This window comes from Trifolium pratense, linkage group LG5, assembly GCF_020283565.1.
Source record: "Trifolium pratense cultivar HEN17-A07 linkage group LG5, ARS_RC_1.1, whole genome shotgun sequence".
In the NCBI taxonomy this organism is placed as follows: Eukaryota; Viridiplantae; Streptophyta; class Magnoliopsida; order Fabales; family Fabaceae; genus Trifolium; species Trifolium pratense.
This window is the reverse complement of record NC_060063.1, coordinates 29,427,051-29,454,779: the sequence shown is the minus strand read 5'-3', so window position 1 is coordinate 29,454,779 and position 27,729 is coordinate 29,427,051. Positions and strand designations below refer to the sequence as shown.

General features: G+C 33.4%; 1 protein-coding gene across 13 annotated transcripts in view; it reads left to right on the top strand.

Moving 5' to 3' along the window:
* The window catches only part of LOC123883609, a 37,657-nt gene extending 14,747 nt beyond the window's left edge, over positions 1–22,910 (top strand). Inside the window, exons 3-17 of one of the 13 annotated variants that reach the window (XM_045932499.1) lie at positions 5,622–5,684; positions 11,395–14,076; positions 18,143–18,622; positions 18,756–19,455; positions 19,699–19,875; positions 20,173–20,216; positions 20,346–20,417; positions 20,650–20,751; positions 20,850–20,892; positions 20,981–21,109; positions 21,174–21,220; positions 21,337–21,360; positions 21,503–21,568; positions 21,662–21,848; positions 21,927–22,910. In XM_045932499.1, the coding sequence (XP_045788455.1) occupies positions 11,395–14,076; positions 18,143–18,622; positions 18,756–19,455; positions 19,699–19,875; positions 20,173–20,216; positions 20,346–20,417; positions 20,650–20,751; positions 20,850–20,892; positions 20,981–21,109; positions 21,174–21,220; positions 21,337–21,360; positions 21,503–21,568; positions 21,662–21,848; positions 21,927–22,447 (5,274 nt within the window). In that variant the 5' untranslated portion in view covers positions 5,622–5,684 and the 3' untranslated portion in view covers positions 22,448–22,910. Of the gene's footprint in view, positions 1–5,621; positions 5,685–11,394; positions 14,077–18,142; positions 18,623–18,755; positions 19,456–19,698; positions 19,876–20,172; positions 20,217–20,345; positions 20,418–20,649; positions 20,752–20,849; positions 20,893–20,980; positions 21,110–21,173; positions 21,221–21,336; positions 21,421–21,502; positions 21,569–21,661; positions 21,849–21,925 lie in introns of all 13 variants that reach the window. The other 12 variants (XM_045932495.1, XM_045932501.1, XM_045932497.1 and 9 more) reach the window with 12 other exon arrangements.
* The last annotated feature ends 4,819 nt before the right edge of the window (positions 22,911–27,729 follow it).

The window sequence follows — 27,729 nt, the reverse complement described above, 5'->3', positions numbered from 1 at the left end:
TAATAATCTGGTATTAACGAAACGAGGTTCGATCCTCGGTTTACCATGCTTATCCAAAGCAACATCCCCTAAGCTGGTTATAACTTTACAAGGCTTAAAGCCATCCACATACACTTTCAGCTTCTCAAAGCCCGCCATTTCTGCCGGGGACAGGTCCTCGCCAGCCGTTAAATACTCGTCGGTCCGCAATAAGAAATGCTCCGACGACCATGACAGCGGGAAACGCAGGCTCCACTCCGTTACCTGCTCTCCCTCCTCGTCCAACTGAGGAGACCCATCCTCGAGGAACACAGGCCTGTCCATATATAGAGAGTTCAAAGCAAACTCCGTCACCGGCCTCACCACGTAGTATCTCTCCTTGAAACCCCGAGCAGACTCCACGAACATCTTAAATATCTTGCTCGATTGATGCTTCAAGGAAATCCAACCTTGCTGGTCCCCGACTTTCTGTCGTTGGATTTTGAGGATATAGAAGAATAAAGAAACGGTGGCCTCCACCTCCAGATATCGACAAAGAATCTGGTACGCCCGGATGAACGCCAACGCGTTTGGATGAAGTTGGGAGGGAGCTACCTTTAACCGGCCAAAAATCTCGGCTTCGAGGTTGTTGAAGGGCAAACGATATCCCATCTCCTTGAACGCCATTTCGTACATGGTAAATCCACCTTCAGTGTACGGCGAACAAATCCGCTCCCCTTCAGCAGGCATATGGACCTCCCAGTTAACCGGACCAACCCCCTCGACAATAGTAAAGAGCCGGGGATCCTGCGCGGTTATTGTCGAAGCAATGCCCCTCGGCTCGGGCGCAACCCAGGCCAGCTCTGGATCTGTTATGGTGTCGACCAGCTTGTGTTTTGACGTTGCTTGGCTCCCCGTCACTTCCTCTATATCTGACATTTTGAATACCTGAAAAGCAGCGAAAATAAAGTGAATTCGAAAGTCATATCAAATCCACCCTTTCACCGCAATTCAAGTGAAAGGGCGTGAAATAGGGCGAGGACGCTGTCCCCGACCAAAAGCCCTTATCAAAATGGCAAAACAAAGACAAAACGGAGAAAACGAGGAGAAAGCCTAAAAACGGGGATAAGGTCCCCGACACAAGCAAGCAACAAGGCTCGACACTTAGAAGCAAACTTCAGTTTGCACAAAATCTAAAGTTAAAAACGGGGAGAAGCTCCCCGACACAGAGTTTCTACAAACTCATTTTCTCAAAGAAAAAGCGGGGAGAAGGTCCCCGACATTCATACAATTCATAAAGACACTTAAAATATTCGCGAAGGCGAAAATGGGGAGAAGCTCCCCGACATAAGGTTCAACTAACCTAGCTTTTTGCTACAATAAACGGGGAGAGGGAACAACATCTCCTCTCCGACGAAAAACGCATAGAATCCCAAGAAGCTATGAACACTCATCAGTGTTCCTCATGTTTTTCCCAGAAACGCATGGATATCCAGGCATGTTCATCACCTTTACCCAGAAAACATCAGTATTCAAAGGTGTTCTTCATTTTTCCAGAAAGATGATGAAAATACGATTCAAATCATAGTTACCAAAACCTTGAGACGCACAGAAATGGCGTTTGACAGTGAGTATACCACTATCAAACACCAAAATCACACTGAAAAAATGATCTAAACTACCAACACGTAGTAGATTCATACCCCAAAATCTAAGACAGATATTCAAACACTAAATCACGCTAAGCATAGTGATTAAACCAAAACACCCTTAAATCAACACAACAAGGAAACACAAACAAAATGGGTATGAGAAAAATACACACAAATCCAAGCATAAATGAAAGCACCCAAAGCAAGGCTGCAAGTCAAAGGCATGAGAAATCGAAACGGAGTAAAACACATTACCTGTTTGGACGAAGATTCGAGCCTTTGAATAACGTAGAACTTGGTAAAAATGAAACTCTGAAAAGGGAGTAGGTGAGCAACAGCCACAAACGGAGGAAGAGAGGAAGTGAAAAGTTCCAAATGGACATCTTCCCCCCTATTTATAGACTGCGAGTCCTTGCACCCTACTTCGCAAAGCAACGCATCTGATGGCGTTACAACCGTTGATCAAAATCTAACGATCCGGATCAAAGCCCATCAGATGGCTCCAATTAAATCTCGCAGGAAATCAAAAGACGCGTCGATCTAACGGCCCCAAACTCTCCTCGTAAAACGAGGTTATCATAACCTATTCCCTAGGCAATAATGGCGCCCCTTCATAGCCCACACACGTGGCGCTATCAAACGAAGCATCATGTCTTTTCATATCCCATCGAGCAGAACCACGCGCCTCTCGAGGGACTCATCGTTATCACCAACGTAATTATCTCCCCGACTTTGCGAACAAGCGCGAATTACGGGCAAGCGGAACAAACGTAAATAAACGTGCCCGCCAGAACAGGCAGCATCAGCTAGATGCAACATACGCAATACTTCCTCGACAATTAGTCGAGGAATTAGAAAGCAAAAAGAAATTTCAAAGGAAAAATCTCTTCCCCGTAAGTTCCTCCTCGGACATCGTGGCACGCGATACAAAGGGAAACTTCCTCCTTGGAAAATCCTCCTCGTCGTGCCACAGAGGAATTTACGAACAACGAATAAACTCTCCTCGTACAAGCGAGCAACAATCATAATCAATAAATTATAAACTCCTCCTAGGATTGATGGGGGAAAACATCTCCTCGACATCGGGCCTGGACCTTAAGTCATTACTCCTATGCCTAGGAGCAACGACTTGGGGGGCTCCTGTTCTGGACTGGGCCAAGGTCTGGCCCAATCGCTTCTGCCCGACATTTGGGGGCACGGCCCAATAAGGGGAGACTTCCCCGACACGTCAGCCAATGACGTGTCCTGCTCGACTTAACGGATTAGCACCACGTTAACCACGTGCTCATACATCCGCGCATGTTGATCCACTCCTATGTAGCTTAACAGCTAAGCAGCACGTTTAACACGTGCTCCTTTATCCAACCACAGCTGTCACGGAGCTTATCCCTTACCCGCAAATAGCGGAACGGCTCCAACCAAGATAGAGGCAAAATAACGGCCTCCCCCTACGATACAGGGACTATCTTGGCAGTTGAGTCTATTGGGTCGGTTATCCCGGCCCAATAGACCAACCTTTGGCCCAGCGCTGGGGGCACTATATAAGCTCTCCTAGACAGGAGAGCCAGGTATTCTGAATCATTTTATACCTTACTTTCTCTCTCTTCTTTGTATCTCTTGTTCTCTTGCTGACTTAGGCATCGGAGCACCTGCAGGTACAAACCCCCCCTTCGGTGTGAAAGCTTGCTCAACGGACCGGCCTCAACCTTTCTGATCAACAGGTTAGATCATATATCAACCAAAAATTTGCTTTTCAAAACAAAGTATGAATCTGAACGTTGCCACTACAAAACATTGTTTATTAACACTTAATCATGGATTAAAAATATTGTCACGACGCTGGATTTATAAAACCAAAATAAGAATCGTATAGCAAAACGCAGATTGAAAAAACAGGATTCTTCCATCGGTTCTGGGTTTAGTTCAAATAGAACGATTCTAAATCCTAAATAAAAGGGTTTTCTGCATATTGATTCTTTCTTATTGCCTTTTAGGAATTTGTTACCAATAAATTTAAATTGCACTGTACCGTTCCATTAAAATTTGGGGAAAGGAAACAAATAATCAAAGGATCATGGGTAATAACTAGTATTGTCGGTAACAGAATGCAAAATCAATACATGTATGAACATAACCCAATTCATCTTATTTGCCTTGTATTGATGACAAGAGGAACCAAATATTAGGGTTCATACAAAAATTACACAATAACCATAATATGTATCTAAGCGGCTCTGATACCAATTGAAGGATTTGAAATTAGCCTTAGATCACAGATACATGATTATAGCATATCTACTTTAATTAAATAGATCAAAGAAATGAATTGTGTACCTTGAATGGCAGCGGATGAATCCTTCTTTGACTGAAACTAAGAGAGGGTTGAGACGATGCTTCTACCTCTCACTGATGAGTCCTAATGCGTGTTATGTTTGTACAGTGTTCTCTAGCTTAATGGGATGGCTAGAATATATACTCATCAGTGGAGGCAGGGACCTTCTCAATAGGCAGAATAAAGAACGACCCAACCCATCACGGCCCGTTCAACATAAAGCCCAATGATATATATTTAAATAATTAAATATAATATGACAAGTAATTGTATTTGATATTATACACTTTTAATTATATTTTAAATAAATAATTAAAGTAAATCCAAAATATTCAACAGGTAAAAGATAGGAAGACAACGAAGGGTTTCTTTGACGAATTTTGAAATTTCGGGGGTATTTGACAGTTTACTCAATTATCAGCAGACTAATATAACTAGAGAACAATCAATAATGTAAACTAACAGATTTTTTTAAGGTTGACAACAAACAAACAAGTACTGTATTCTAATCAAATGCACAAAATCAAGTTGCGCATAACAAAGTAATTCTTACATCTTTCAACATGATGAAGGGTTGTTGCTTGCAAGCTGTATCTAAGATGTGGGATTGGCAAATAAAACTAGACTTACAAACTAAGTGTGTAAGATTAACCATAAAACAAATTATGCAGATATATGTTTAAAAGGAGTGCGAGTAAATAATTAGATGATTTTTTAGTTGTTTCATATTGAAAAATATGCAAGAAAGGAAAGATAACGAGTATAAAGTAATAAAAAAAATAGGTTTCTTAATTTATTTATTGGTTTAATTTTCATTCTCTAACTATTTGTTGTTACATTTAGGTCTCTTAATTATACTTCAGTTAGTCAAATTGAATGATAAATTTTTGGCTTAATTAATAAAATGGTCCCTTAAAGACATTTTTGGTTTCAGATTGGTCCCTTAAAGAAAAAAAAGTCCAAATAGGTCCCTTAAAGAAAAAAAAGTCCGAATAGGTCCCTTAAAATCTCCGTTAATCAGTTTGGTCCCTAAAAAGAGGTCTAAATAGGACCAAACTGATTAACGGATATGTCTTTAAGGGACCTATTCGGACTTTTTTTTCTTTAAGGGACCTATTTAGACCTATTTTTCTTTAAGGGACCAATATGAAACCAAAAATGTCTTTAAGGGACCATTTTATTAATTAAGCCTAAATTTTTTTAACTCTGATGCATAATAAAAAATAAAAAAATTTATTTATTCAAATGGAAGAAAGTATTGTATGGTTAATCTGAAAATTTTCTCGAGAATTCAAAATTAAAAGTTTTTCTTAAAAATGACGGCGTCAACATTTTCACTTCAAATTTTTTCTTTTTATTTCTCCTTTTACTTTTTTAGTTAATGATGACAGTATTGTGGAGTAAAGTATATACTTTTTTTTTGAAAAAAAATTGAAAATGAGTAAAGTATATATATATACTAAAACACTTGTCGAAGTAAAGTATAAAGTATGTACATAAATAATGAATAAAAGAAAGAACCGTTGGCGGAGTAAAGTATATACTTAACAATTATACTGTACACATATTTTTATTTTTATTTAAAGGGTTGGTTGTTGTAATATTTTTATTTAAAGCCTTAGATTATTGGAGTAAGAGTGATGTTATAGGTTCTTTCTCCTGCTAACTGTTTCTTTGAGGTTTCTGCTTGCAATTTGAGAAGATAGATAATTTGTGCACTGAACATAAATGAGTCATAAGAGGTAATGAAGAATTTCATTCGGATCATATTTTTTTCATGCTGTTCATACCTCCATTTTTATAAATGCATTTTACCATGTGTATATTTATAATTTGGATTATCTAAATGGTGTTTTCGGACACTTGTTAAAGATATTAAAAAAATAAAGTTAAGAATAAAATTAATGTTAAAAAGATATTATTTTTTATGTTTTTAAGCTATTAAATGTATATCTTTCAAAATAAAATTTCTATATTAGTATACTTAACTAGTGTCGCGATCCTGTTTAACATTTTTCAGTATTTTTATGTGTTTGAGACTTTGAGTACATATTCCTTTCATTAATGCATGACTCAAGTCGATTTTTTTTTTTTAATAATAATGTTAATAGTATTTGAGTTTATTTGAGAAGGTAAATAAGCTAGTTTATAAGTCCGTTTGATCTGCAAAATATAAGTATTTGACAGAACAGTATATGACAGTACAAGACAGAACATCACATGACAAAATTTAAGGTGTTGAACAAATTTTATATTTGTACGATGTTTGGTGGACAAAAGGTTATTTTGGTACCACTTGTGCAGAGGACAAAAAGTTGTCCCATGGTTCAATGGGGACAAGAATTTAGGATTTTGTCCAGTCACTTGACCCTCAGTTTATCCTGTTGCGGGAATAGTTTTGATATCAAACACAGTACAACTGAAGTTATCCTGTTCAATCCTTTATTTTTTAACGAATCAAATGCACCCTATAACTTATGACTAAAAAAAGATTTATTTATTAGTTTATAGCTTTTTTTTTTTTTTGAAGCAAACACAATCAACTCATTTCATTAATAATAAAAGGTTCAATACAACGAGGAACATAGTGAAAGAACATGCGACTAGACCATGAAATGGCCGCCCTAGCTAAAGTGTGAGCCGCCATGTTCGCTTGTCGCTTAGTGAACTTGATCTTAAAGTTCGAATTACATTGTAACAATAGCTTAATAGATAAAATAATAGAACTCAACTCTGCAATACCATGATGATTGGCTTGTATTAGGGATGGCAACGGGCGCCCACGGGTGCGGGTTTGAGTGATACCAAACCCACACCCGAAATCAACACCCAAACCCAAACCCAAACCCAAATCTGTTCGGGTGGCAAAACCACACCCACGCCCACACCCATTGGGTTCGGGTTTTTTACACCCAAACCCAAACCCACAACGCATTTTGTACTACTTTGCAAATTTAAGCAAAACAAGGTAAATTTAAGCAAAAACAATGGAATTTAAACATATTGTCAATCACTTAGCAAAAACATAGGTTTAAAATTACAAGGGAATTTAAAATTACAAAATAGTCTTTCAAAAAATTAAATTACAACTAAACCAAAATTAAGTTCTTCCAACTTTCAAGCAAAATTCAAACACAATTTTGGTTTGTGGTTTGTGAAAAACCTAATTTTACTTTTACACTTATACATATATGTGGGGGTATTTAGGTAATTTTAACATGTTTCGGGTAGGTGTATGGGTTTCGGGTGTGGGTTTGAGTGATACCAAACCCACACCCATATTTTCGGGTGTCACCCAAACCCAAACCCAAACCCAGTCAATTCGGGTTTCGCCCGTTGACTTGGATTTGGGTTCGGGTGGGTCTCACGGGTTTGGGTTTTTCTGCCATCCCTAGCTTGTATTGCATCAACCACAACTTTGTAGTCGCTTTCGAACACAATGTTGGACCAACCTCTTGAAGTGGCCTGACGCATAGCCTCCAAGATAGCCATGGCTTCACCTTCAACTATAGCAAGTTTATTAGTTTATAGCTTATTTTCTAACTTATTTGATAATTGCCTTTTAAAAAGAGTTTATAATTTCTTACACTAGATTTCATTTGAAAACATAATAGTTGTAAACATATCTGGTTCTTTTTGAAGACAAAGGGAAACAACTTTAATGGCCATTATTAGAAATCAAACTTCGTAAAATAAAAAAACTAGAAAACGACGACAAGCTTAATGGCCATTATTTGTCAAAAAAAGAGAAACAACTTTAATGGCCATTATTAATAAAATATCATTTATATTTTATTATGTAAAATGTACAAATTTTAATATGTATTAATTATATTTAATTTTTAACTGTGTCTCTGCCGTTTGGATTACCTTATGCAAGGTTTTAGGCTATATATTTTATAAGTTCACGTTAGTGAAAATTGTATTTTTATAATCTATTTTATTTTAAACTATTTTGACAAACTTATAATTATACATAAAAATTACATAAGCTGTTTGCATAAACTCAAAAATAAGCTACTCCAAACAGGTTTTTTTATAAACTAATAACTCCCATGATAGATCAAAGTTTAGCGGAGTTAACAAAAATAAAAAAATAAGATTAGTGTGTTTCCGTTAAAAAACAAAATTAGTTATGTATGTTTAGGATCAAATTTACAAAATTAACCTTTATAGGGAGTGTTTGTTTATGTGTATTGGATTGGGATTTCATGGGATTTTAAAAGACTTTTTTATGACAAAAAAATCTTGAGGTATTCAATCAAGACTTTTAAAAAAGTTAAATAAATCTTGTGGTATTCAATCAAGACAAATAAGATTTTTTTTTCAGGGCAACACAATCCGTTGGTATTCAATTGAGATTTGTTCCTACTTTTAAAATGTCCATTGGTATTCAAAAGTCTACCGATTTTGATGGATTCTTGTTTGGAATGGATTTTGAGAGACTTTTTAGTTGAAAATACACTTGATAGACTTTTTCAACAATCTCACCAAAAACCTTGAGACTTTTTTGAACTCTCCAAGACTTTTTACTTTCATATGTATAAAATTTCTTCTTCTTCTTTATTACTTTCACAGTTCATCATCACTGCACCCGGTTTTTTCTTCTTTTCTTTGTTCACTTTTTCAACAATCTCCCCAAAAGCCTTGAGAATTTTTCAAACTCCTCAACACTTTTTACTTTCATCATCATTATACCGGTTTTCTTCTTCTTCTTCTTCTTTACCTATCAAATATGTTTTTTTGCAAAAAAATATTTTAACAAATTCTACATCTTTTTTACAAAGTTTTGATTAATTACAACGGCAAACAAAGTTTTTTCGTCACCCATTCATCTGCTTCTATTTTCCATCAATGGTAGTGGTAGTGATAACCTTTTTATTGGTGATTAGAAACATATACGTAAAAATGTACCCAAAAAAAAAAGAAACATATACGTAACAAAAATGTAAGGTTTTTTTTAAAATCTTTGGATTCCCAAAAAAATATAATTTCTTTTATTAAAATTTATTGATTCTTTTAAAATTTTCCTAATATACAAAAGTTTCCTAATATACAAAGTGTTATGAAATCTTGATTGTAAAAAAGTCTTTTGAAAAAATCTCTCAAAATCCATTCAAATCATGTGTTAAAAATCTTGATTGTAAAAAAGTCTTTAAAATCTCACAAAATCAATATAGTCCAACAAAATCTCATAAAATCATCAAGACTTTTTTTGCCAAAATTGTCTCATAAAATCTCAATCCAATACACCCTCCTAAAACTTTTATTTTCAGGAATATAAAACTTTTAAATATAAACTACTAAGTTTGTTACAAAGTTAGGAAATTAACTCCCACGAATAAAACATTCTCAGGAATAAAGTAATTTACACTTTAATCCCAAAAAAATGGATAGGAATAAAAGGTTCCCATAAAAATGGGAATAAAATTAAAATAACTACCCACATACCCGCTCTTACATAACTCAAAGGAATATGATTTTTACTAACCAAACACATTTTCTTTAAAATACCTGAGAATAAAATGGCTATTATTATTTCTTGGGAAAGTTATTCCCGATAGTGAAATTTTCAACCGTGAAACAAAAGCCCTGTTAGTTAATGTTGATTTTTTTTTTATTTTTATTTTGAAGACAATGTTGGTTTAAAATAGCACCCACTCCGTCCTAAAATATAAGAGAAAAAAAATCAACTTTTTTGTTCCAAATTATAAGAGGAAAAAAATATTAATCTTTTTTAAGAAATTTTTTGTTTATTTATTTATTTATACTTCTAACTATATATAAAGAGAATACATAAATTTGGTGTGAACTTTTCATAATACCAACAATACATTTGATTTTTTTAGTACCAACAAAAATATGTTATTAACAAACTTACCATAACATAAGACACATCTTTTTTTTAGCAGCAAAAATCTCTTATTAACAAACTGACCATAACATACGGCATATTGTTTTTGACATAAGTTAGACACAGGCAGACGCGGAACGCGCCTGCCTGGCCCGCTAGTTCTCATAAGAGTAAATATAAATTGCATTTAATTTACTCTCTTTCTTATCTTTTTATAAAACCTATTTTAAAAAAAAACACATAAAAATATACTCCAAATTATTAGGTTTTTATTTTCTTAATAAACTAGTTTAAAGACCCGTGCATTCGCTCGGGCACGGGTCCACTGATTTAATTTACTCTCTTTCTTATCTTTTTTATCTTTCTATAAAACCTATTTAAAAAAAAAACACATAAAAATATACTCCAAATTATTAGGTTTTTATTTTCTTAATAAACTAGTTTAAAGACACGTGCATTCGATCGGGCACGGGTCCACTGATTTTTATACAATATTTGAGTGTGTCACTATATTAATGTAAAAAAATATTAAATTAAATATTTAAAAATTTGTTATATAATATTTTTTTTATAGATGTTATATAATATATTATTGTTAAAATATAACTGAAATTATTGTGTTAATTATTTCTCTTAAACTTATTTATCCAATTTTTTATGATTTAGTGACAAATAATTGTCCCGTGTATATTTTTAATCAAAAATTAGAAATTTTATAAGGAATATTTCGGATAATTTAAGTTTGATACTAATTAACTTTATTATATTATTATTATTAATAATTGTTTTTTTTCCTTCCTATTTTTATGTATAGATTGTTATGTTTTGTTTCTATCTATAATCTATTTTATTCCTATTTTTAAGCATATTATCTTTCTATATTTTTTATTTATTTTTATTTTAGTGAAATTACAATGAAGCGTATAAAACTTGCAACGTGGTTAAAACTAATAGGGATAAATTAGTAACATTGGTGGTAATTGATTTTAATATATTAGTAATAGATGTGATTTTTATTTATATTTTATTAATTTAAAACAGAGCAAGTAAAATTATAATAGGAGCAAATTTGATATCTTTCTCCATAGTCGGTCTCGTGCATCATAAGAATGGACTATGTTCTACTCCCTCTCCGAGACTCGTCCCAATATATATTTAGATTTTTTGCTATTTTTTGAACATACACTGATACACATATTATGGTATCTATTTTTTACTGCATAACTTCAATTGCATTGAACATTACATTATTCTCTGTGTAGATTGGTGAAAGAAGAAGTCTGTTCATAAAACTTATGCATTGAAAGAAGAAGTCTGTTCATAAAACTTACTATTTTTTTAGTGTTCGATTTCATGTATGAACGAATAAGTTCCACATTGAGTATATTTCACCTAAATGTCAATAAAACTTTCCTTAATGGTGAACTTTTTGGAAGAGGTTGATATAACTCCTCCCATGTGTTATATATGCAATTTGAACCGTTTCAATTTCAAATCAAGACTAATACTAGTACTGTTGTAGTGAATCATTATTTATATTGATCCTAATACCTTTCATTCTATATATGCCTGACTTTGTTTTCTTGAAATTGATTTAGATGGCAAGTATCCTCTGTGATTTGGTGAAGAAATATGTGGACAAATTGATTGATGGCGCAATAGCAGAAGCACGTTATGTATTTTGCTTCACATGCATTGTTAAGAAATTTGAAGAAGAAAGAACTACGTTGGAACCACAAAGGATAACTATCGAGCAACGTGTCAAAGATGCAAGAGAAAGAGATAAAGATATTAAAGCTATAGTTGGTTCTTGGGAAAAAGATATTGATGAGCTCAATCAAGTGGACACAAAAACAAAACAAACATGTTTTTTTGGATTTTGTCCTAATTGTATCTGGCGATATAAAAAGGGAAAGGAGTTATCAAATAACTTGGAGAAGATCAAACAACTAAAGGGAGAGAAATTTGAAAATATTGAACTTCCTCGCCCTGTTCCAGGTGTTGAACGCTATTCATCCAAAGATTACATTTCTTTTGAAAGTAGAGAGTCAAAATACAAAGAACTGTTGGAAGCATTAAAAGATGACAATAACTATATAACCGGATTGCAAGGGATGGGGGGCACCGGAAAGACAACAATGGCCAAAGAAGTGGGTAAAGAGCTAAAGCAATCTGAAATATTTGCTTATGTCGTTGATACGACCGTGTCATTTACTCCTGATATAAAAAAAATTCAAGATGATATTGCTGGATCTTTAAGACTGGAATGGGGGGGTTGTAATGAACCAGACCGACCCAAAAAACTATGGAGTAGATTAACAAATGGTGACAAAATTCTTGTGATACTGGATGATGTGTGGGATCGAGGCTCACCTCTTGATTTTGATGCAATAGGAATTCCAAAACAAGACACACACAAAGGTTGTAGAGTTCTTGTAACCTCGCGTAATCAAGAAACTTTCAACAACATGGATTGTGATAAGATAATTGAATTGGGTCTTTTATCAGAAGAAGAAGCATGGATCATGTTCAAAATGTATGCCAAGATAAGTGATAGCACCTCTCAAATATTGATCGATAAGGGACGTAAAATTGCAAAGGAATGCAAACGATTACCTGTTGCAATTTCAGTTATAGCCAGTAGCTTAAAGGGCCACCAACATCGAGAGCACAAATGGGATGTGACATTGAAATCCTTGAAGAAGCCTGTATCCATGCATGGTGTTGATGATGATAAGGTTGGAATTTATAACTTGTTGAAGATTAGCTATGATAATTTGAAGGATGAAAAAGCCAAGGGGTTGTTTCTCTTATGTTCGGTTTTCCGAGAAGATGAAGAAAATTCTATTGAAGTTATAACAAGACTTTGCATAGGTGTGGGCATTTTGGGGGAAGATTATGGTAGCTACGATGATGCTCGAAACCTAGTAGTTCTAGCCAAAGACAAGCTCGTAGATTCTTGTTTGTTGTTGGAGGACGGTGAAAAACGTCTAAAACTGCATGATTTGGTCCGTGAAGCAGCTCAATGGATAGCGAACAAAGAGATTCAATGTGTAAAATTGTTTGATAAAAATGAGATGTCATCGGTTGAAAAGCAAACAAATATCAAATATTTATTATGTGAAGGGAAGCGCTTGGATATTTTTAACTTAAAGTTTGATGGTTCCAAACTTGAGGCATTAATTATCAAGGCGGATAAAGATCGCGGATGTACAGAAGTTCCAAAGTCTTTTTTTGAAAATGTTATCAAGCTTCGTGTTTTGAATTTTTCTGGCAATTATTTTGACTCGTCTTTATCATTACCAGATTCAATTCGGTCATTGACCAATATTCGATCTATGTCGGTTGATAAAGTGGATTTAGGTGACATCTCTATTTTGGGAAACCTACAAAGTCTGGAGACTCTTGATTTGGATAGATGCAAAGTCAATGAATTGCCAGATCAAATTACAAAACTGAGGAAGTTTAAATTGTTGAAGTTGGAAGATTGTCAAATAAGAATGAATAATCCATTTGAAGTTATTGAAAGATGCTCATCACTTGAAGAGTTGTATTTCGAATATAGTTTCAATGATTTTTGTCAGGAAATAACCTTACCTGAGTTGCAAAGGTATCAAATCAAGAATCATACGAGAGACTTAGATTTGGGTACCAGATTTTCCAAATATGTTGTGTTTCGTGGTGATGAAAAGTGTCAATTTTCAAAAGGAACACTCAAGTACTGCATGCAAACAGCAGAGGCTCTTTTTCTAGAACGAATTAAGGGGGAATGGAGAAATCTCATGCCTGAGATTGTTCCTTTAGAACACGGTATGAATGATCTTGTTGAACTTCATTTGGATGGGATTTCACAACTACGGTGCCTCATTGACACCATTGGTTCTCATGTACCGATCTTGTCCAACTTGGTTGTACTAGAACTGAAAAACATGAAAAATTTGGAACAACTATTCAATGGTAAGGCAAACCTCTGCAATCTAAAGAGAATTACAATTGAGAATTGCCCTATGTTAGTTTCTATACTATCTTTCCTCTCTGCTAAAGACCTTCCAGTACTAGAAGCTATCAGAATAAGAAAATGTGATGGATTGAAATATGTGTTTGGCCAATCTCAACATGTTGAATTGGTTTCACTAACTGAATTGGAGCTCTCTAAATTACCAAACTTCATTGGTATTTTTGAAGAATGTGTGAAGGGATCATCTTCCACTTCCAAAGCACAAATACAATTGGATCCTATGCGTGATAGGGATCAACCACATGACTGCTCAGTGGCATCGGTAAGCCTTTCTTTCTAGTAGGTTGTATCTTATAGAGTTTGTGCATAAAACACCCCAAAATTGAATATTATACTGTTAGTAAATAATCAATTATAATACTATTATTACAATGTAATAATTGTTGTCGCGGATGGCTGGAATACAAATAACCGGAGGCGTGTAATCACTGAACTAAGGAATTATCCGCAAATATTGCGCAACTCCCCCAGAATACAACCGGTTCTTCTCGACGATAAACATGTCGAGGCTATCAAGACATGAGAATGTCACAAGGTAGGTAACTCAGACACTTTATTTGCTTATTAGAACTTATGTGTTCGAAGGTTAGATAAAAGAAACAATGAGGTAAGTATATATTATAAGTTGCCCAAAACTCTTGTTTTTTTTTGTTCTTGCTCATACTCGGTTATATATATCATACACATAGGATTCCTATGTTAACTGATAATCCTCCTTTTTAGCTACTATAATCCCTATTATGTAGCATTCACCACTATCTATTAACTACCAAATTGCAAACGTTCATTCATATTAATTTACATGAAATTAATGCATTAAGTATAAATATAAATATAAATTAATTAATTTGAAAGTAACAAAACGTAAAGCATGACACTTTCCAAATATTTAATAATAAATTATAAAATAAGTAACTTTTGAAATATATAAAATATCCAACAATCCCCCACATATTTCAAAAGTTTTAAATTAAAAAAATAAATTAGAATTGTTTTAAAACATTGTCTGAGTTACTTTTGAGTGTGATGCATCAAACTGGTGTAGCAAGCTATATGAACCAGTGCTAGAATGATATACTTAACACACAGTGAATTTGGTGTAGCAAGCTATATGAACCAAAAACACTTGGCGTATGTTAGCGGTATAACACCCACATCACACCCCCACAATTCTCGTGTTACGCGGTGTTGCGCATTTAGGCCGTGCGCGTGTCTGGTTTTCATGAGTGCTCTAGAGACTCGCCACGGTCTCATGCAAGCGGCCCCACTTGACACTCTTATAGGTGATTCCATCTAGTGTATGCTACATCCATACACCACCCAGAAGGGCTTATGGTAATCATTAAAAGCCTTTAAAGCTTACCCCTCAAATTTAATTTTAATTTAGCACTTCTCATAGCCATTATCATAACACATAGGAAATGGATAAAATTTTAGTGCTAACATAACTAACAAGTAACTTGTTTTTACCCATATGAACCTTCTTCATGGGATCTCCAATCACAAAGGTTGGGTTCCCATTACTTGTCGTTTTTCAGTGGCATAGTCCATTCCTATCAATTTTCTTCCCAGGGGTTAAGTCAACGGATCCGGTCAATTCACTAATATTGACTAAGACGTCTCAAAGTCAATTTATCTCACAATTTCTTGAGTCTATAAAGTAAACTCGATTTTCACAATAAGTTTAAACAAGTCTACTTAGATGGCTACTAAGCGACAACTTATTCATCAATAAAATAAATCTACTTATAGATTTATCTCATTGGCACATATCCAACCATCATAAATTTATTATACAAGTCTACTTAGAATACTTTCTAAGCGACACCCCCACATTAGATAAATGTGACTTCATTTGTGAATTTATCACACAAGCTTACTTGAATAGTTTTCAAGTGATAACACTCTCACAATAGAGAAATAAACCTCAAATATATATTTTACATAAACAAATCTCATGATACATCATTGTATTGTTCTAATACAATGGCTAATCCACACTATACCTCATAAAATCTGCTTAGATAAATTATAAACGACAACATCTTCACAAAGAAGAAAATTAGATCCAATTATAGATTTATTAGCAAACATCATTGTATAACTTTGATACAATGGGTACTTCACAATATATCATATCATCTTACTATTTGATGATTCTGTCACCAATAATTTTCATCAATTTATGAGCAATAGCTCTTTAAATATTTTACGAGATTAAGATCATCACAAAAATATTTCTACAATACAATTATTAAACGAATAATACATTAATCCTCCAATAAATTAGGATTTATACTCGTCACTTCAATTTATTTATTCTTTCGATCAGGTAGTACATATTAGACTCATAAGGGATACTTAATAATTAATCACACATCCTTATGAAGTCAAATCATGCAAGGTCATAAACTCCACAAAATTTACGTCGTTATCAAATTACTCATATTACTTAAAAATATGGTAGGACAAGTTAACATAGCACACCATAAAAACTATTAGAAAATGACTATATTATATCACAAACTATTAATACATATATGCAAGCACCAATGACACTATCACATGACTAGAAATCCACATGAAAGTCTACGGAGGAAGGATTAAGCTTTTCAAACAAAAACACTCAAGTTTGGCAAATGACAATTCTCCTAATAGTCATAAGTATTCTCTTTAATATAAAGACCAACATATTGCAAAAACATTCCATTATTTATCAAATTAAGCCGTCCACTTTTATGAGAAAATTCTTATTTGTTCAATTCAAACACCAGGATTTTTATATTATGTTACAATCCTTCAATATATATATGTCAACTCATTTGATAAACACCTTTTTAATTTTAAAATTAACAATAATAATTTTTCATAATCCATTAATTAAATTGAAGCAAGTAGACTTTAGAGATGCAGGAGCATGTAATACGGTAGCTCATATTTTCATCCAAAACAAATATTTCTCAAAACAATGAATACATGATAACTCATCTTAATAAAAAAATTAATCGCAAGGATGTACACAGTATTCTCATCATAACAAAAAATTAAGATTATCATTTTCATTAAACTATAAAATATAATCACTAAATTTTTAGGTAAATTCAACACCGTCAATCAATCACAAATTCAACATAAAATTAAGAAGTTGTGAGGTTAATTAGAACTTAGAGTATGTACCTGACACCTTGTGGATGATTTTAAGGGGAGTAATAATATTATGCTTACAATTGTACATGCTCCAGTTCCTTTCGCGGACAAAGAAGGGCAAACCCCCACATTTTGACGTTAACCAAAATAGAGTGAAAATAAAATCAACGCCGTCGGAGTTTCGTTAAATGCAGACCCGGAGGCCATCAACCTCAATCTTGTTACCATTGTCGTGACCATATCCAGCCATAATTCCTTAGATTGTTGTCGCGGATGGCTGGAATACAAATAACCGGAGGCGTGTAATCACTGAACTAAGGAATTATCCGCAAATATTGCGCAACTCCCCCAGAATACAACCGGTTCTTCTCGACGATAAACATGTCGAGGCTATCAAGACATGAGAATGTCACAAGGTAGGTAACTCAGACACTTTATTTGCTTATTAGAACTTATGTGTTCGAAGGTTAGATAAAAGAAACAATGAGGTAAGTATATATTATAAGTTGCCCAAAACTCTTGTTTTTTTTGTTCTTGCTCATACTCGGTTATATATATCATACACATAGGATTCCTATGTTAACTGATAATCCTCCTTTTTAGCTACTATAATCCCTATTATGTAGCATTCACCACTATCTATTAACTACCAAATTGCAAACGTTCATTCATATTAATTTACATGAAATTAATGCATTAAGTATAAATATAAATATAAATTAATTAATTTGAAAGTAACAAAACGTAAAGCATGACACTTTCCAAATATTTAATAATAAATTATAAAATAAGTAACTTTTGAAATATATAAAATATCCAACAATAATAACTTTTCCTTAATTTATGCTTATTTGATTGTTGAAAGATAATAGTAGCAAATAGTGTGAGGATCACTTAGAGCAAGAATAGATTATATGCCTGGATGGCATGTTCAGATCCTTGCTTCAAGATCCTTCATGATATGTCCTAGTACAAATCTAGTACTATCTTATTCTACTAACTACTCAAGTAATCTAGAAAGTTTCATTACTTGATTACTAGTTATTCTACAACTTACTAATGAATTCAAGTAAATTCTAGAAATGTGCATCATATTCTAACAATTTATGTGCACAGTACAACAATGTTTGCTTTGATTGAATTCGATCCTTTTTCATTGGGATTACATAACTACATTGCAGGAATCAAATTCATATGGCCTTAACATATGGGAACGTCTTGGAATACAATCAAATATCCTCTGCAATATTAAAGAGATTGTGCTGACTCATTTTCCGAAGATGAAATCAGTATTTATCCTATCTATTGATCTAATAATGCAGTTGGAAACTTTGAAAATTATGAACTGTGATGAACTGAAGCACATAATAATAGACACTGGAGATCATAACACTAGTGGCAACATCTGTGTCAATGTCTTCCCAAAATTGAAAGAGCTCTCTGTTAAATATTGTGCTCAATTGGAATACATATTTGGACATGACACTAGTGATCATCAAAACGATAGGGGGATTCAGCTTCATCTTCCGGAATTGACAGATCTCCATCTTGTCGGTCTACCAAGTTTGATCGCCATGTGTCCCAAACAATATCGAATAACATTTCCTTCTTTGAAATGTCTTGAACTTGAGAAATGTTCCCAGGATACTACAATCATTAAGGTAATCTAAAATGCAATTTCTTTTTACACCTAATTTTAAAAGGAGATCACATTTAATTTTATAAATATTTTTCCATTGAATTCTAGAAATTCTATTATCTTACTGGTAATTTATTTGATGTACATACATGTAGGAATTGAGTGGGAACGTTGATCATTTTCTCACTTTGGAAATCCTTGAGTTATGCAATTCCAATGTAGAACATATATTTTCCCTGAATGAAATTGATGAACAGCAACTGGACTTAGCTTTGCGATCCATTTGGTTGTTTGATCTGCCTATGATGACTTGTCTTTTTGTGGGTCCCAAATATTCATTTTCCCTCAAAAACCTTACAGGCATAACAATCATGCGATGTGACAAATTGAAAATTGCATTCTCCACTTCCATTTTAAGATTTCTACCACAGTTGCGTTTTTTATTAATAAAAGAATGCAAAGAGTTGGAACATATTATTGAAGATGATTTGGAGAATAAAAACAATTCAACTACATGCTTCCCAGAGCTAGAAACACTTTGTATTATAAAGTGCAACAAGTTGAAATTTGTCTTTCCATTCTCTGTATGTAAAGAGGTTCCCGAGCTAACTTTTCTGATGATAACAGAAGCAAATGAGTTAGAGAAAATATTCAAAAGTCAAGATGATCAGAAAGTTGATATTCCAAATCTAAATGTTTTAGTATTTGATATGCTGCCAAGCCTCTGTTGTGCTCAGGGAAATCAATTCCAGACTGTAAAAAATCGCTTCGTGCGGGATTGTCAACAAATCAAACTGACTTCAGCATCAACAACCAACACCTTCATAGAAATTGAAAAGATAGGTTGCATCATAGGTACACAATATATCCAATGTCTCAGTTTGATTTTACCAATATGTGATTTTTGTTTTACCTTTATGTGATTTCAATTGCTTTTAATTAGTCCTTAACTACATTCTTGGCTGATTAAAATTCATAATGATTAGGCACACCTGGACTTCTTTAAATTTGAATTTACGATTGAAAAAAGTAGATATTTTGATTTTATAATATTAATGCTTATCTATCTAATGATGTTCATAATGTATTTTTCTATAGGTTTTGATTTGTATCTGAAAGTGAAAGATCTATTTAAACAACCACGAAGTGCAGAATCCACCAAAGATTTTGATAACGAGTCGAAGTTAGCAAGTGTTGAAATTGTTGAAAATGCTGGGATTGAACAACTGCCAAGTGCAAAAATCACTGAAGATTTTGAGCTACCAGTTGATCAAGGTATATATTTTTTGGATCGATTTTATTTTCAAATGTTACCTCATCATTCTTTGAATTTTGAACTCCCTTCTTTTTCAAATGTTGTTCAGATTCTCTAAATAAATGATAATGTTATCATGAAAATAAACTCAAATGCTGTGGAACAATTTTCTAAGGGTGATGAAATAATTGTTTCCAAATCTAAATCTATGTTCCCTTCAATGCCTTACAAATCTAAACCCATACTAATTAATTTTTAGTATAATAATTAATTTGTTGTGCTCAAATTGGCATAATAATTCTCTCATATACTTTCAGGGGATCCTTCTCAAAAAGTAGAAGATTTAGCAATTCTCTCAAAAGTAAGTAATTTGCAGGCCATGTCAGATTTATAGTCTAAACCCATACTTATAGTAATACATGAAATTAATAATTTTAATAATAATCACCATGACTATGTCTTTGAATCAAACATGCTATTTATTGTACAGATTCAAATGAAACAAACACCAGAGACAGATTCAAACGTTCCAGATTTAGCAATACTACCAACAAAATCAGGAGTAAGTAATTTGCAGGCGCCATGTCAAATTTATAGTCTAAGCCCTTACTTAGTGATACATGTATTTAATAAGGAGAAACTGATACTACATTCCAATCTTCTCAAGTAAATAATATAATATAGTACCACCACCTCATTTTGCATATAAAGCTAAGAATAACTATTGAAAAAACAATTTTATTTAAAATATTATATGCTGCAACTAATTTACATTTTACGCGCTATAAAATTAGTTGGAGGGATCAACATCAGAAAAAACAGCAGTTGCAACTGTGTCTTCCATTTCAAGAACAAAGAATGAGCCACCAATGCAAGTAGTTACATCTAAACAAAAGGCAATTCCTCTTATTTTCCTTGTATTCTTTTGACTCTATTTTGAATGTACGAATTGAATTATACTTTAAACATAAACATCCTTTTAAATTTAAAGCAGGGTATTGAGATAGAAGGAACTTCTAAGACTAATAATGATCAAGGTAAACATTTTTTGGTCAATTTTATTTTCTTATATTATCTCACCAGCCTTTTAATTTTGAACTATCTTCTTTTCCACATGTTGTTTAGTTTCTCTAAATGGCGATGCTTTGATGAAAGTAAACTCATATGTTGAGGAACAATTTTCTAAGGATGATGAAATAATAGTTTCCAAATCTGAACCATCTCCGAGGATCACATCTCCTGTTGCATCTAAAGGTATTCTATTGCTTTGTTTTATTTTTAATCAAATTGGCATGATGATTCTTCCGTATACTTTCAGGGGATCCTTCTCAAAAATTAGAAGATTTACTACCAACAAATTCAAAAGTAAGTAATTTGCATGCCATGTCAAATTTATAGACTAAGCGCTTACATAGTCTATAAATTTTGATCATAATAACCATGGAAATGTCTTTGAATCAAACATTCTATTTTTTGTGCAGATACAAATGAAACAAACACCAAAGGTAGAGCATGAGTTTGTTAAAAATGTTATGGATTTAGCAATACTACCAACAAATTCTGAAGTAATTTGAATGCCATGTCAAATTTATAGTCTAAGCTCATATATAGTAATGCTTGTAATTAATAATTTCGATCTCATTACAGGAGTTTCTGAATGAACAATCACTCGGAGAAACTGATACTATCATCAAACCTTCTCAAGTAAATAATGTAATATAAAGCAAACAAGAAATATTTGAAGAAATAATTTTATTTAAATATTATATGCTGCCACTAATTTACATTTTCATGCTATGGAATTAGTTGGATGGATCAACATCAGAAAAAACAGCAGTTGCAACTATGTCCACCATTTCAGGAACAAAGAATGAGCCACCTATACAAGTGGTTGCTTCTAAGGATGATAAAATAATAGTTTCCAAATGTAAACCCTCCTCTCCTAGCATCACATCTGCTATTGCATCTCAGTTCCCTTCAATGCCTTCTAAAGGTATCTTATTGCTTTGCTTTATATTTAATTAACTTGCTCTGCTCAAATTGGAATAATAATTCTTTCCTATACTTTCAGGTGACCCTTTTCTTGTCAAGAGGGAGCTTGAGGAATTGGTCTCCAAGAATCATTTGGATTACGAGAACTTGTCTTTGTTAACTGATTTTCTTGTTTTGAATCCTTCTGTTCGTTTAAAGGACACTTCACTTCGTTATAGATACAAGGGTTGCGCTTACAACTTACTAGCCGAGCTATTGAAGTTCCTTGAAACCCATAGTTTGCTGGAAGTATCGGGCTCATGCCACTCTGAATTTGTGGAGCTATTACAAGATGCGCGCAACTTTGCTTTTGATAAGGAATGGTTGGCTGGTGTCGAGAGGCGTGCTTTATTTCCTGAAATACAAGTATCTCCAGATGCTTTGGAAAAATTATTGGATTTCAAGAAACGGGTTACCAAGGATGTTGAAGACTTGCGTTTGAAGATAGATATTTTAAGTCAAGTTGCGGAAGATCTTAAGCATCAATTGACATCCTCTGAAGCTGTTTTGGAGAGTATCATTCAACAAGAGGCAGTTTTAAGTGCCCCTATTGGTTATTAGACTATATTTTCATTGCTAATTTGCTATGCTTTTTATTGTGTGTGTTATTTATTGTCCTTCAATATTGTTTATTCCTTGAGTGTAAGGTTTCGTCATTTCTCATATGAAATGAACTTATATGAACCGTCTTATTAAGTTTGTGTTGGGTGGATTCACTCCTCAAGTGGAATCCACATAAATTATATTAAATGAAAAGACAAAAAAAAGTGAAAGAGAAAGAGAAAAAAAGAGGGAAAAAAAAAGGAGAAAAAGAGAAAGAAAAAAAGAAAAGAAAAAAGGTGTATTTGTGTTTTAATAGGCCATTTGTGTTGTTAATTGGTTTCTACTTTTCTTGAGTATTGTTGTTCCTAGTGTTTACCATGAAGACTATTGTGTACTCATTATTATTCATAGTGGAAGATTTATCTGGCTTTGGTCCCGTGGTTTTTTATTCTCTCACATTGAGAGGATTTTCCACGTAAAATTCTGTTGTTTGATATTTATTATACTGTCATTATTATTCTGGTTGTCTATTTAATTGCACAAGCTTCGACAAGAATAATTCTGTGTTTAAGAGACTCTGCAATCTGATTTGTGGAATATGGTCTGTTTTGATGTTTTGTTGTGGAATTCTGTTAGAGTTAACTGAGTTTGTATAAAATGTAGAATTGAGTCAAACTCAAGCATTGTATTCATTCTTCAATATTCAAATAGGTGAAATCAGAGCCTTTAGAAACGATCAATCATGTTTTATCTTGAATAATTGGTAATTATAAATTTTGCATTTGTTCACTTAAAAGAGACTAAAACAAAGTATGTCTTAAAATATCTTGTTCCCTCTATGTCTCTGACTAAGAAACATCACTTAAAGAATTCAAGTTGAACAAAGTCAACACTACTAGTACTAGTATTTTTAATTATGGGCAGGTGGAGCATGTGGGCATGGGAATTTGTATAGCCATGGATATGGAACCAACACAGCAGTTCTAACAATGGTGGTTGGTGTAACTCTCTCCTTTGCAACATTGTAGGTGAGTGGATCTTTATTATTGTCCTTTTTAAGAAAAATATAATTCATGCACTTACTTACATATATAAGATAATCATAAAGTGGATTGATAATTATAAGATACAATTTTTTTTTCTTCAGAAAATATTAAATTACAGGGGATAAAGTTTTGTCAAAAAGCTTATGGCTACAAAATGAATCATGATGAAATCTTCAGCTGCAAGATACAACTCTATCATGTTCATGTCAACAACATCTTAGCATTTCCAAACTCTTTTGTTTGTTCCCAATTATTTCAGTAACTGTTTCCTTTATTTTTTTATTTTTTTTTTTTATAACAGTAACTGTTTCCTTTAGTTTCTGCACAAGTTCCTCCCTGTAATTGAATTCAACATATTTAGAGACATAAGTACTATTAATGTGAAACTTGTTGAAAAACAACAAAAAGTTAATAATAGCCTTTCTTAGAGATGGTATACATTAAGAGGCATACTATTGGCTTATCAAAAAAAAAAAAAAGAGGCATACTATTGGGAAAAACTCAAATCTCACATTAAAATAGATAAGCCTCGAAACGAGTTTATATAGAGTAACCTTAATCGCTTGCTGCTTTTTTCCCCTATGGCAGATTTTAGCTGGGATTGCCGGGCTGGCAGTATTGGCTCTTAGTTTGTGGAGACATTCACGCAGTGGCCGAAAATCCAAAAAATCGACAGCAAAAACCTAAAATCGGCCAAAAACTCAAAAATCGACTATAAACCCTAAAATCGGCCGAAAACCCAAAAAATCGGCAGAAAAACCTAAAATCGGCAAAAAACCCAAAAATCGACTATAAACCCTAAAATCGACCGAAAAACGAAAAATCGACCGAAAAACCCAAAAATCGACTATAAGCCCTAATATCGGCTGAAAAATGGGTTTATAGTCGATTTTAGGTTTTTCGGCCGATTTTGGGGTTTATAGCCGATTTCAGGATTTTGGGTTGATTTTAGGTTTTCGGACGAGTTTTTTGGGTTTAGGGATGATTCTAGATTCTTCGGACGATTTTTTGGATGTTGTCCGATTTTGGGTTTTCGGTCGATTTTTGGTTTTTCGGCCAATTTTTTGGGTTTTCGGCCGATTTTAGGGTTTATAGTCGATTTTTGGAATTTTGGCCGATTTTAGGTTTTTCTGCCAATTTTTCGAGTTGCCGGCCGATTTTAGGGTTTATAGTCGATTTTTTGGATTTTGACCGATTTTAGGTTTTCGGCCGATTTTTTGGGTTTTCAGCCGATTTTTGGGTTTATAGTCGATTTTTGGAATTTTGGCCGATTTTTCGAGTTGCCGGCCGATTTTAGGGTTTATAATCGATTTTTTGGATTTTGGCCGATTTTAGATTTTCGGCCATTTTTTGGGTTTTTGGTCGATTTTTTGTTTTTCGGCCGATTTTTTGGGTTTTCAGCCGATTTTAGGGTTTATAGTCGATTTTTGGAATTTTTGCCGATTTTAGGTTTTTCTGTCGATTTTTGGGCTTTTGACCGATTTTAGGTTTTTTCTGCCGATTTTTTGGATTTTCGCCCGATTTAGCGTTTATCGTCGATTTTAGGTTTTTCGGCTAATTTTAGGTTTTACGATCGATTAGTAATTTTTAAAAGTTTATAGCGAAGAAGAAATTTCAAATTCTTTGGTTTTAGGTGTCATTTTGAAATTCTCTAAATTAAACTTGAACAAAATACTTCATAAATTTCCATCATTTTGAAAATTCTTCAAATTTTCATCCAAACAATGGAATTCATCTCAAATCATTTGAATTCCCTCAAAACATTACTTTACCTCAAAAAATTCTCTCATCCAAACACACTCTAAGTCTTTAGATCAAAATAAGTAGAGAGTTAAAATTTGGTGTCAAAATTTTATATATATATATATATATATATATATATATATATATATATATAGATTAATGTAAGATTATTTATTTTTGAAACCCTTAAAAACTACAACAATGTGCATTACGTTGTCTATGGCATTGTTGATAAATTTTATTAGGGCTCATTTGTATCGTATTATCGTTAAATGGTTGGCTTAATTATTTAGTATAAATAATCGATAATATAAATGTATAAAATTTATTTTTGAAGTGTTACATATAATTGAATAATTATGGCCATTAGATTAAATGAAATAAGGGATATGATTTGGTGTCAAATTTAATTTAACACCTTGATGCCAATTGATTATAACTCGTATATATATAATCAAGTTAGCTTGTGAATCAAACGAATCGAACTATGTATAATTCAAATTCAACTCATTTAATTAATAAACTTAATTTTCAACTCAAATTCTACTATTTAGTTTATTGAATTTGCTTGATTCATTGTAGTCCCCACAAGTTATTACTACTACTTAATGGTGGCATTTAGCATGCACAAATATTAAAGTTGTGCACCAACACAAAACTAGATCAACGGTTGGATTTTGCAGTTTCAGTCAAGCTTATCATGATCCTCCTACAGTAGATTGCATAACCAGTGAAGTGAACACTTGATAAGAAAATTACCCAATTCAATACTCCATGTCAATGGTCCATCACTATGATTAACACCACCCAAATCATGAAAAAGGACAACAACAAAAACTAAATAAAATTAACAAATTTCAGATCTAACACCTAATCGACATTTTTGTTTTTGAGATCCGCATTTAGATTTGGATTCTTTGAGATCTGAATATATTCAACATTCCTATATCTGTTGCAAACTTTATATTTATTATAAATTTTAAGCCGACGTTTACACCAACAATGGTTATTGTCTCTCTTGTTTTTTCAAGAAAAATTCATCAAAATTATTGTCCCTCAGGAGGATTCAAGGTGGAGGTTGAGTGACCGGAAGTTGATGACGGGAGGGATTTTTCTAGTTTTCCCTATTTGATTTTTCTGGAATTGTAAGAAAAATTATTAATTGAAAAAATAAAGGGAGTGGGTTGAGACTCTAAGCCTCAGTGAGTTCCTACTACACCTAGGGTGTCAGTAGTCATAGGGGAATCTTGTCTGTTGGTTGATCATCTTGTAAGCATTATCACATTCATATATCATTCCATAACATATAATAAAGTGTATCACACAATAATTATTTAAGTTCATTTTATATAGACAACATGAGGTGAGTTAGGCTCAAGAGGTCTACCTAGCTAGTCGATCAAATTCCCTATTGAGGGCTAGGACACGACTCCTCGACTCATCTTGTCGTGATGTGGAATTCCCTCTGAGAACCCAACCAGATTATCCAACTCCTATATCAGGTAGTCTCTGATATCACTAGGATCGTAACTTAAGCATTTTATTCATATATGTGGTCCAAAGCCCACTAATAATTTCATACATGATATATGGCACAAGGCCCATAACTTATTTCATATGATCAACTGTCTATTGTTATTTAACTTTTCTTAGTTTCATAGCAATCATGAAACTAATTATACTTATAAGTCCCTTCTAATTCTATACTTTTTTTTTTAAAACTTGGTATCCGGCCTTAGGGCCGACTAATTCAAGGGGACCAATCCCACCGCCCACTTGCGGGGGGCCCATTTAAAGCCAGAGTTTTTTTTGCTCTGTATGGACTTAGCCCACCGAAATTGGCACCAGTGGGAATCGAACCTGAGACCTTGAGAGGAGCATACTCCAAGGGCCCAAGCCAACACCACTCGACTAACCCTAAGTGGGTTTCTAATTCTATACTTATCCGTTGATCGCTAGGAAAACTATCTACAATTCCCATGTGAGTACCATATCTATTGATACACATAGCTAAAGGGTTGAAGATCACAAATAGGCATGGCAATAAAACCCATACCCGTGGGTACCCACCCAAACCATATCCGTTTTGACGGGGAATACCCGAGTTGACTAGGTTTGGGTTCAGGTTTGGATTTTTCCCGATTTCAAAAGATGGGTTTGGGGCGGGTAATGGGTACATTGATACTCACCCCGAACCCATCCCCGAACCCGCCCCGCTTATACTAAAAATTAGATTTTGCCTCTTTTAAATTAGAAACGCTTAAACAATCTCTTAAATTAGGTTCATATATTTATTTTTTATTTTAATTTGAGTATTAAACAAACAATTTTCTCTATTTTTTTTTCTTTATTTAAAAAAATATTGTTGAAAAAAAATAATTTTGGACATTTAACTTTTTTTTAATAAAAAAATACTAAAATATAATCTAAATTCATGTGGAAAGAGGCGTAATGGGGAATACCCGAAACCCGATGGGGATACCCGATCCCCGTTGGGTATGAGTTTGAGGT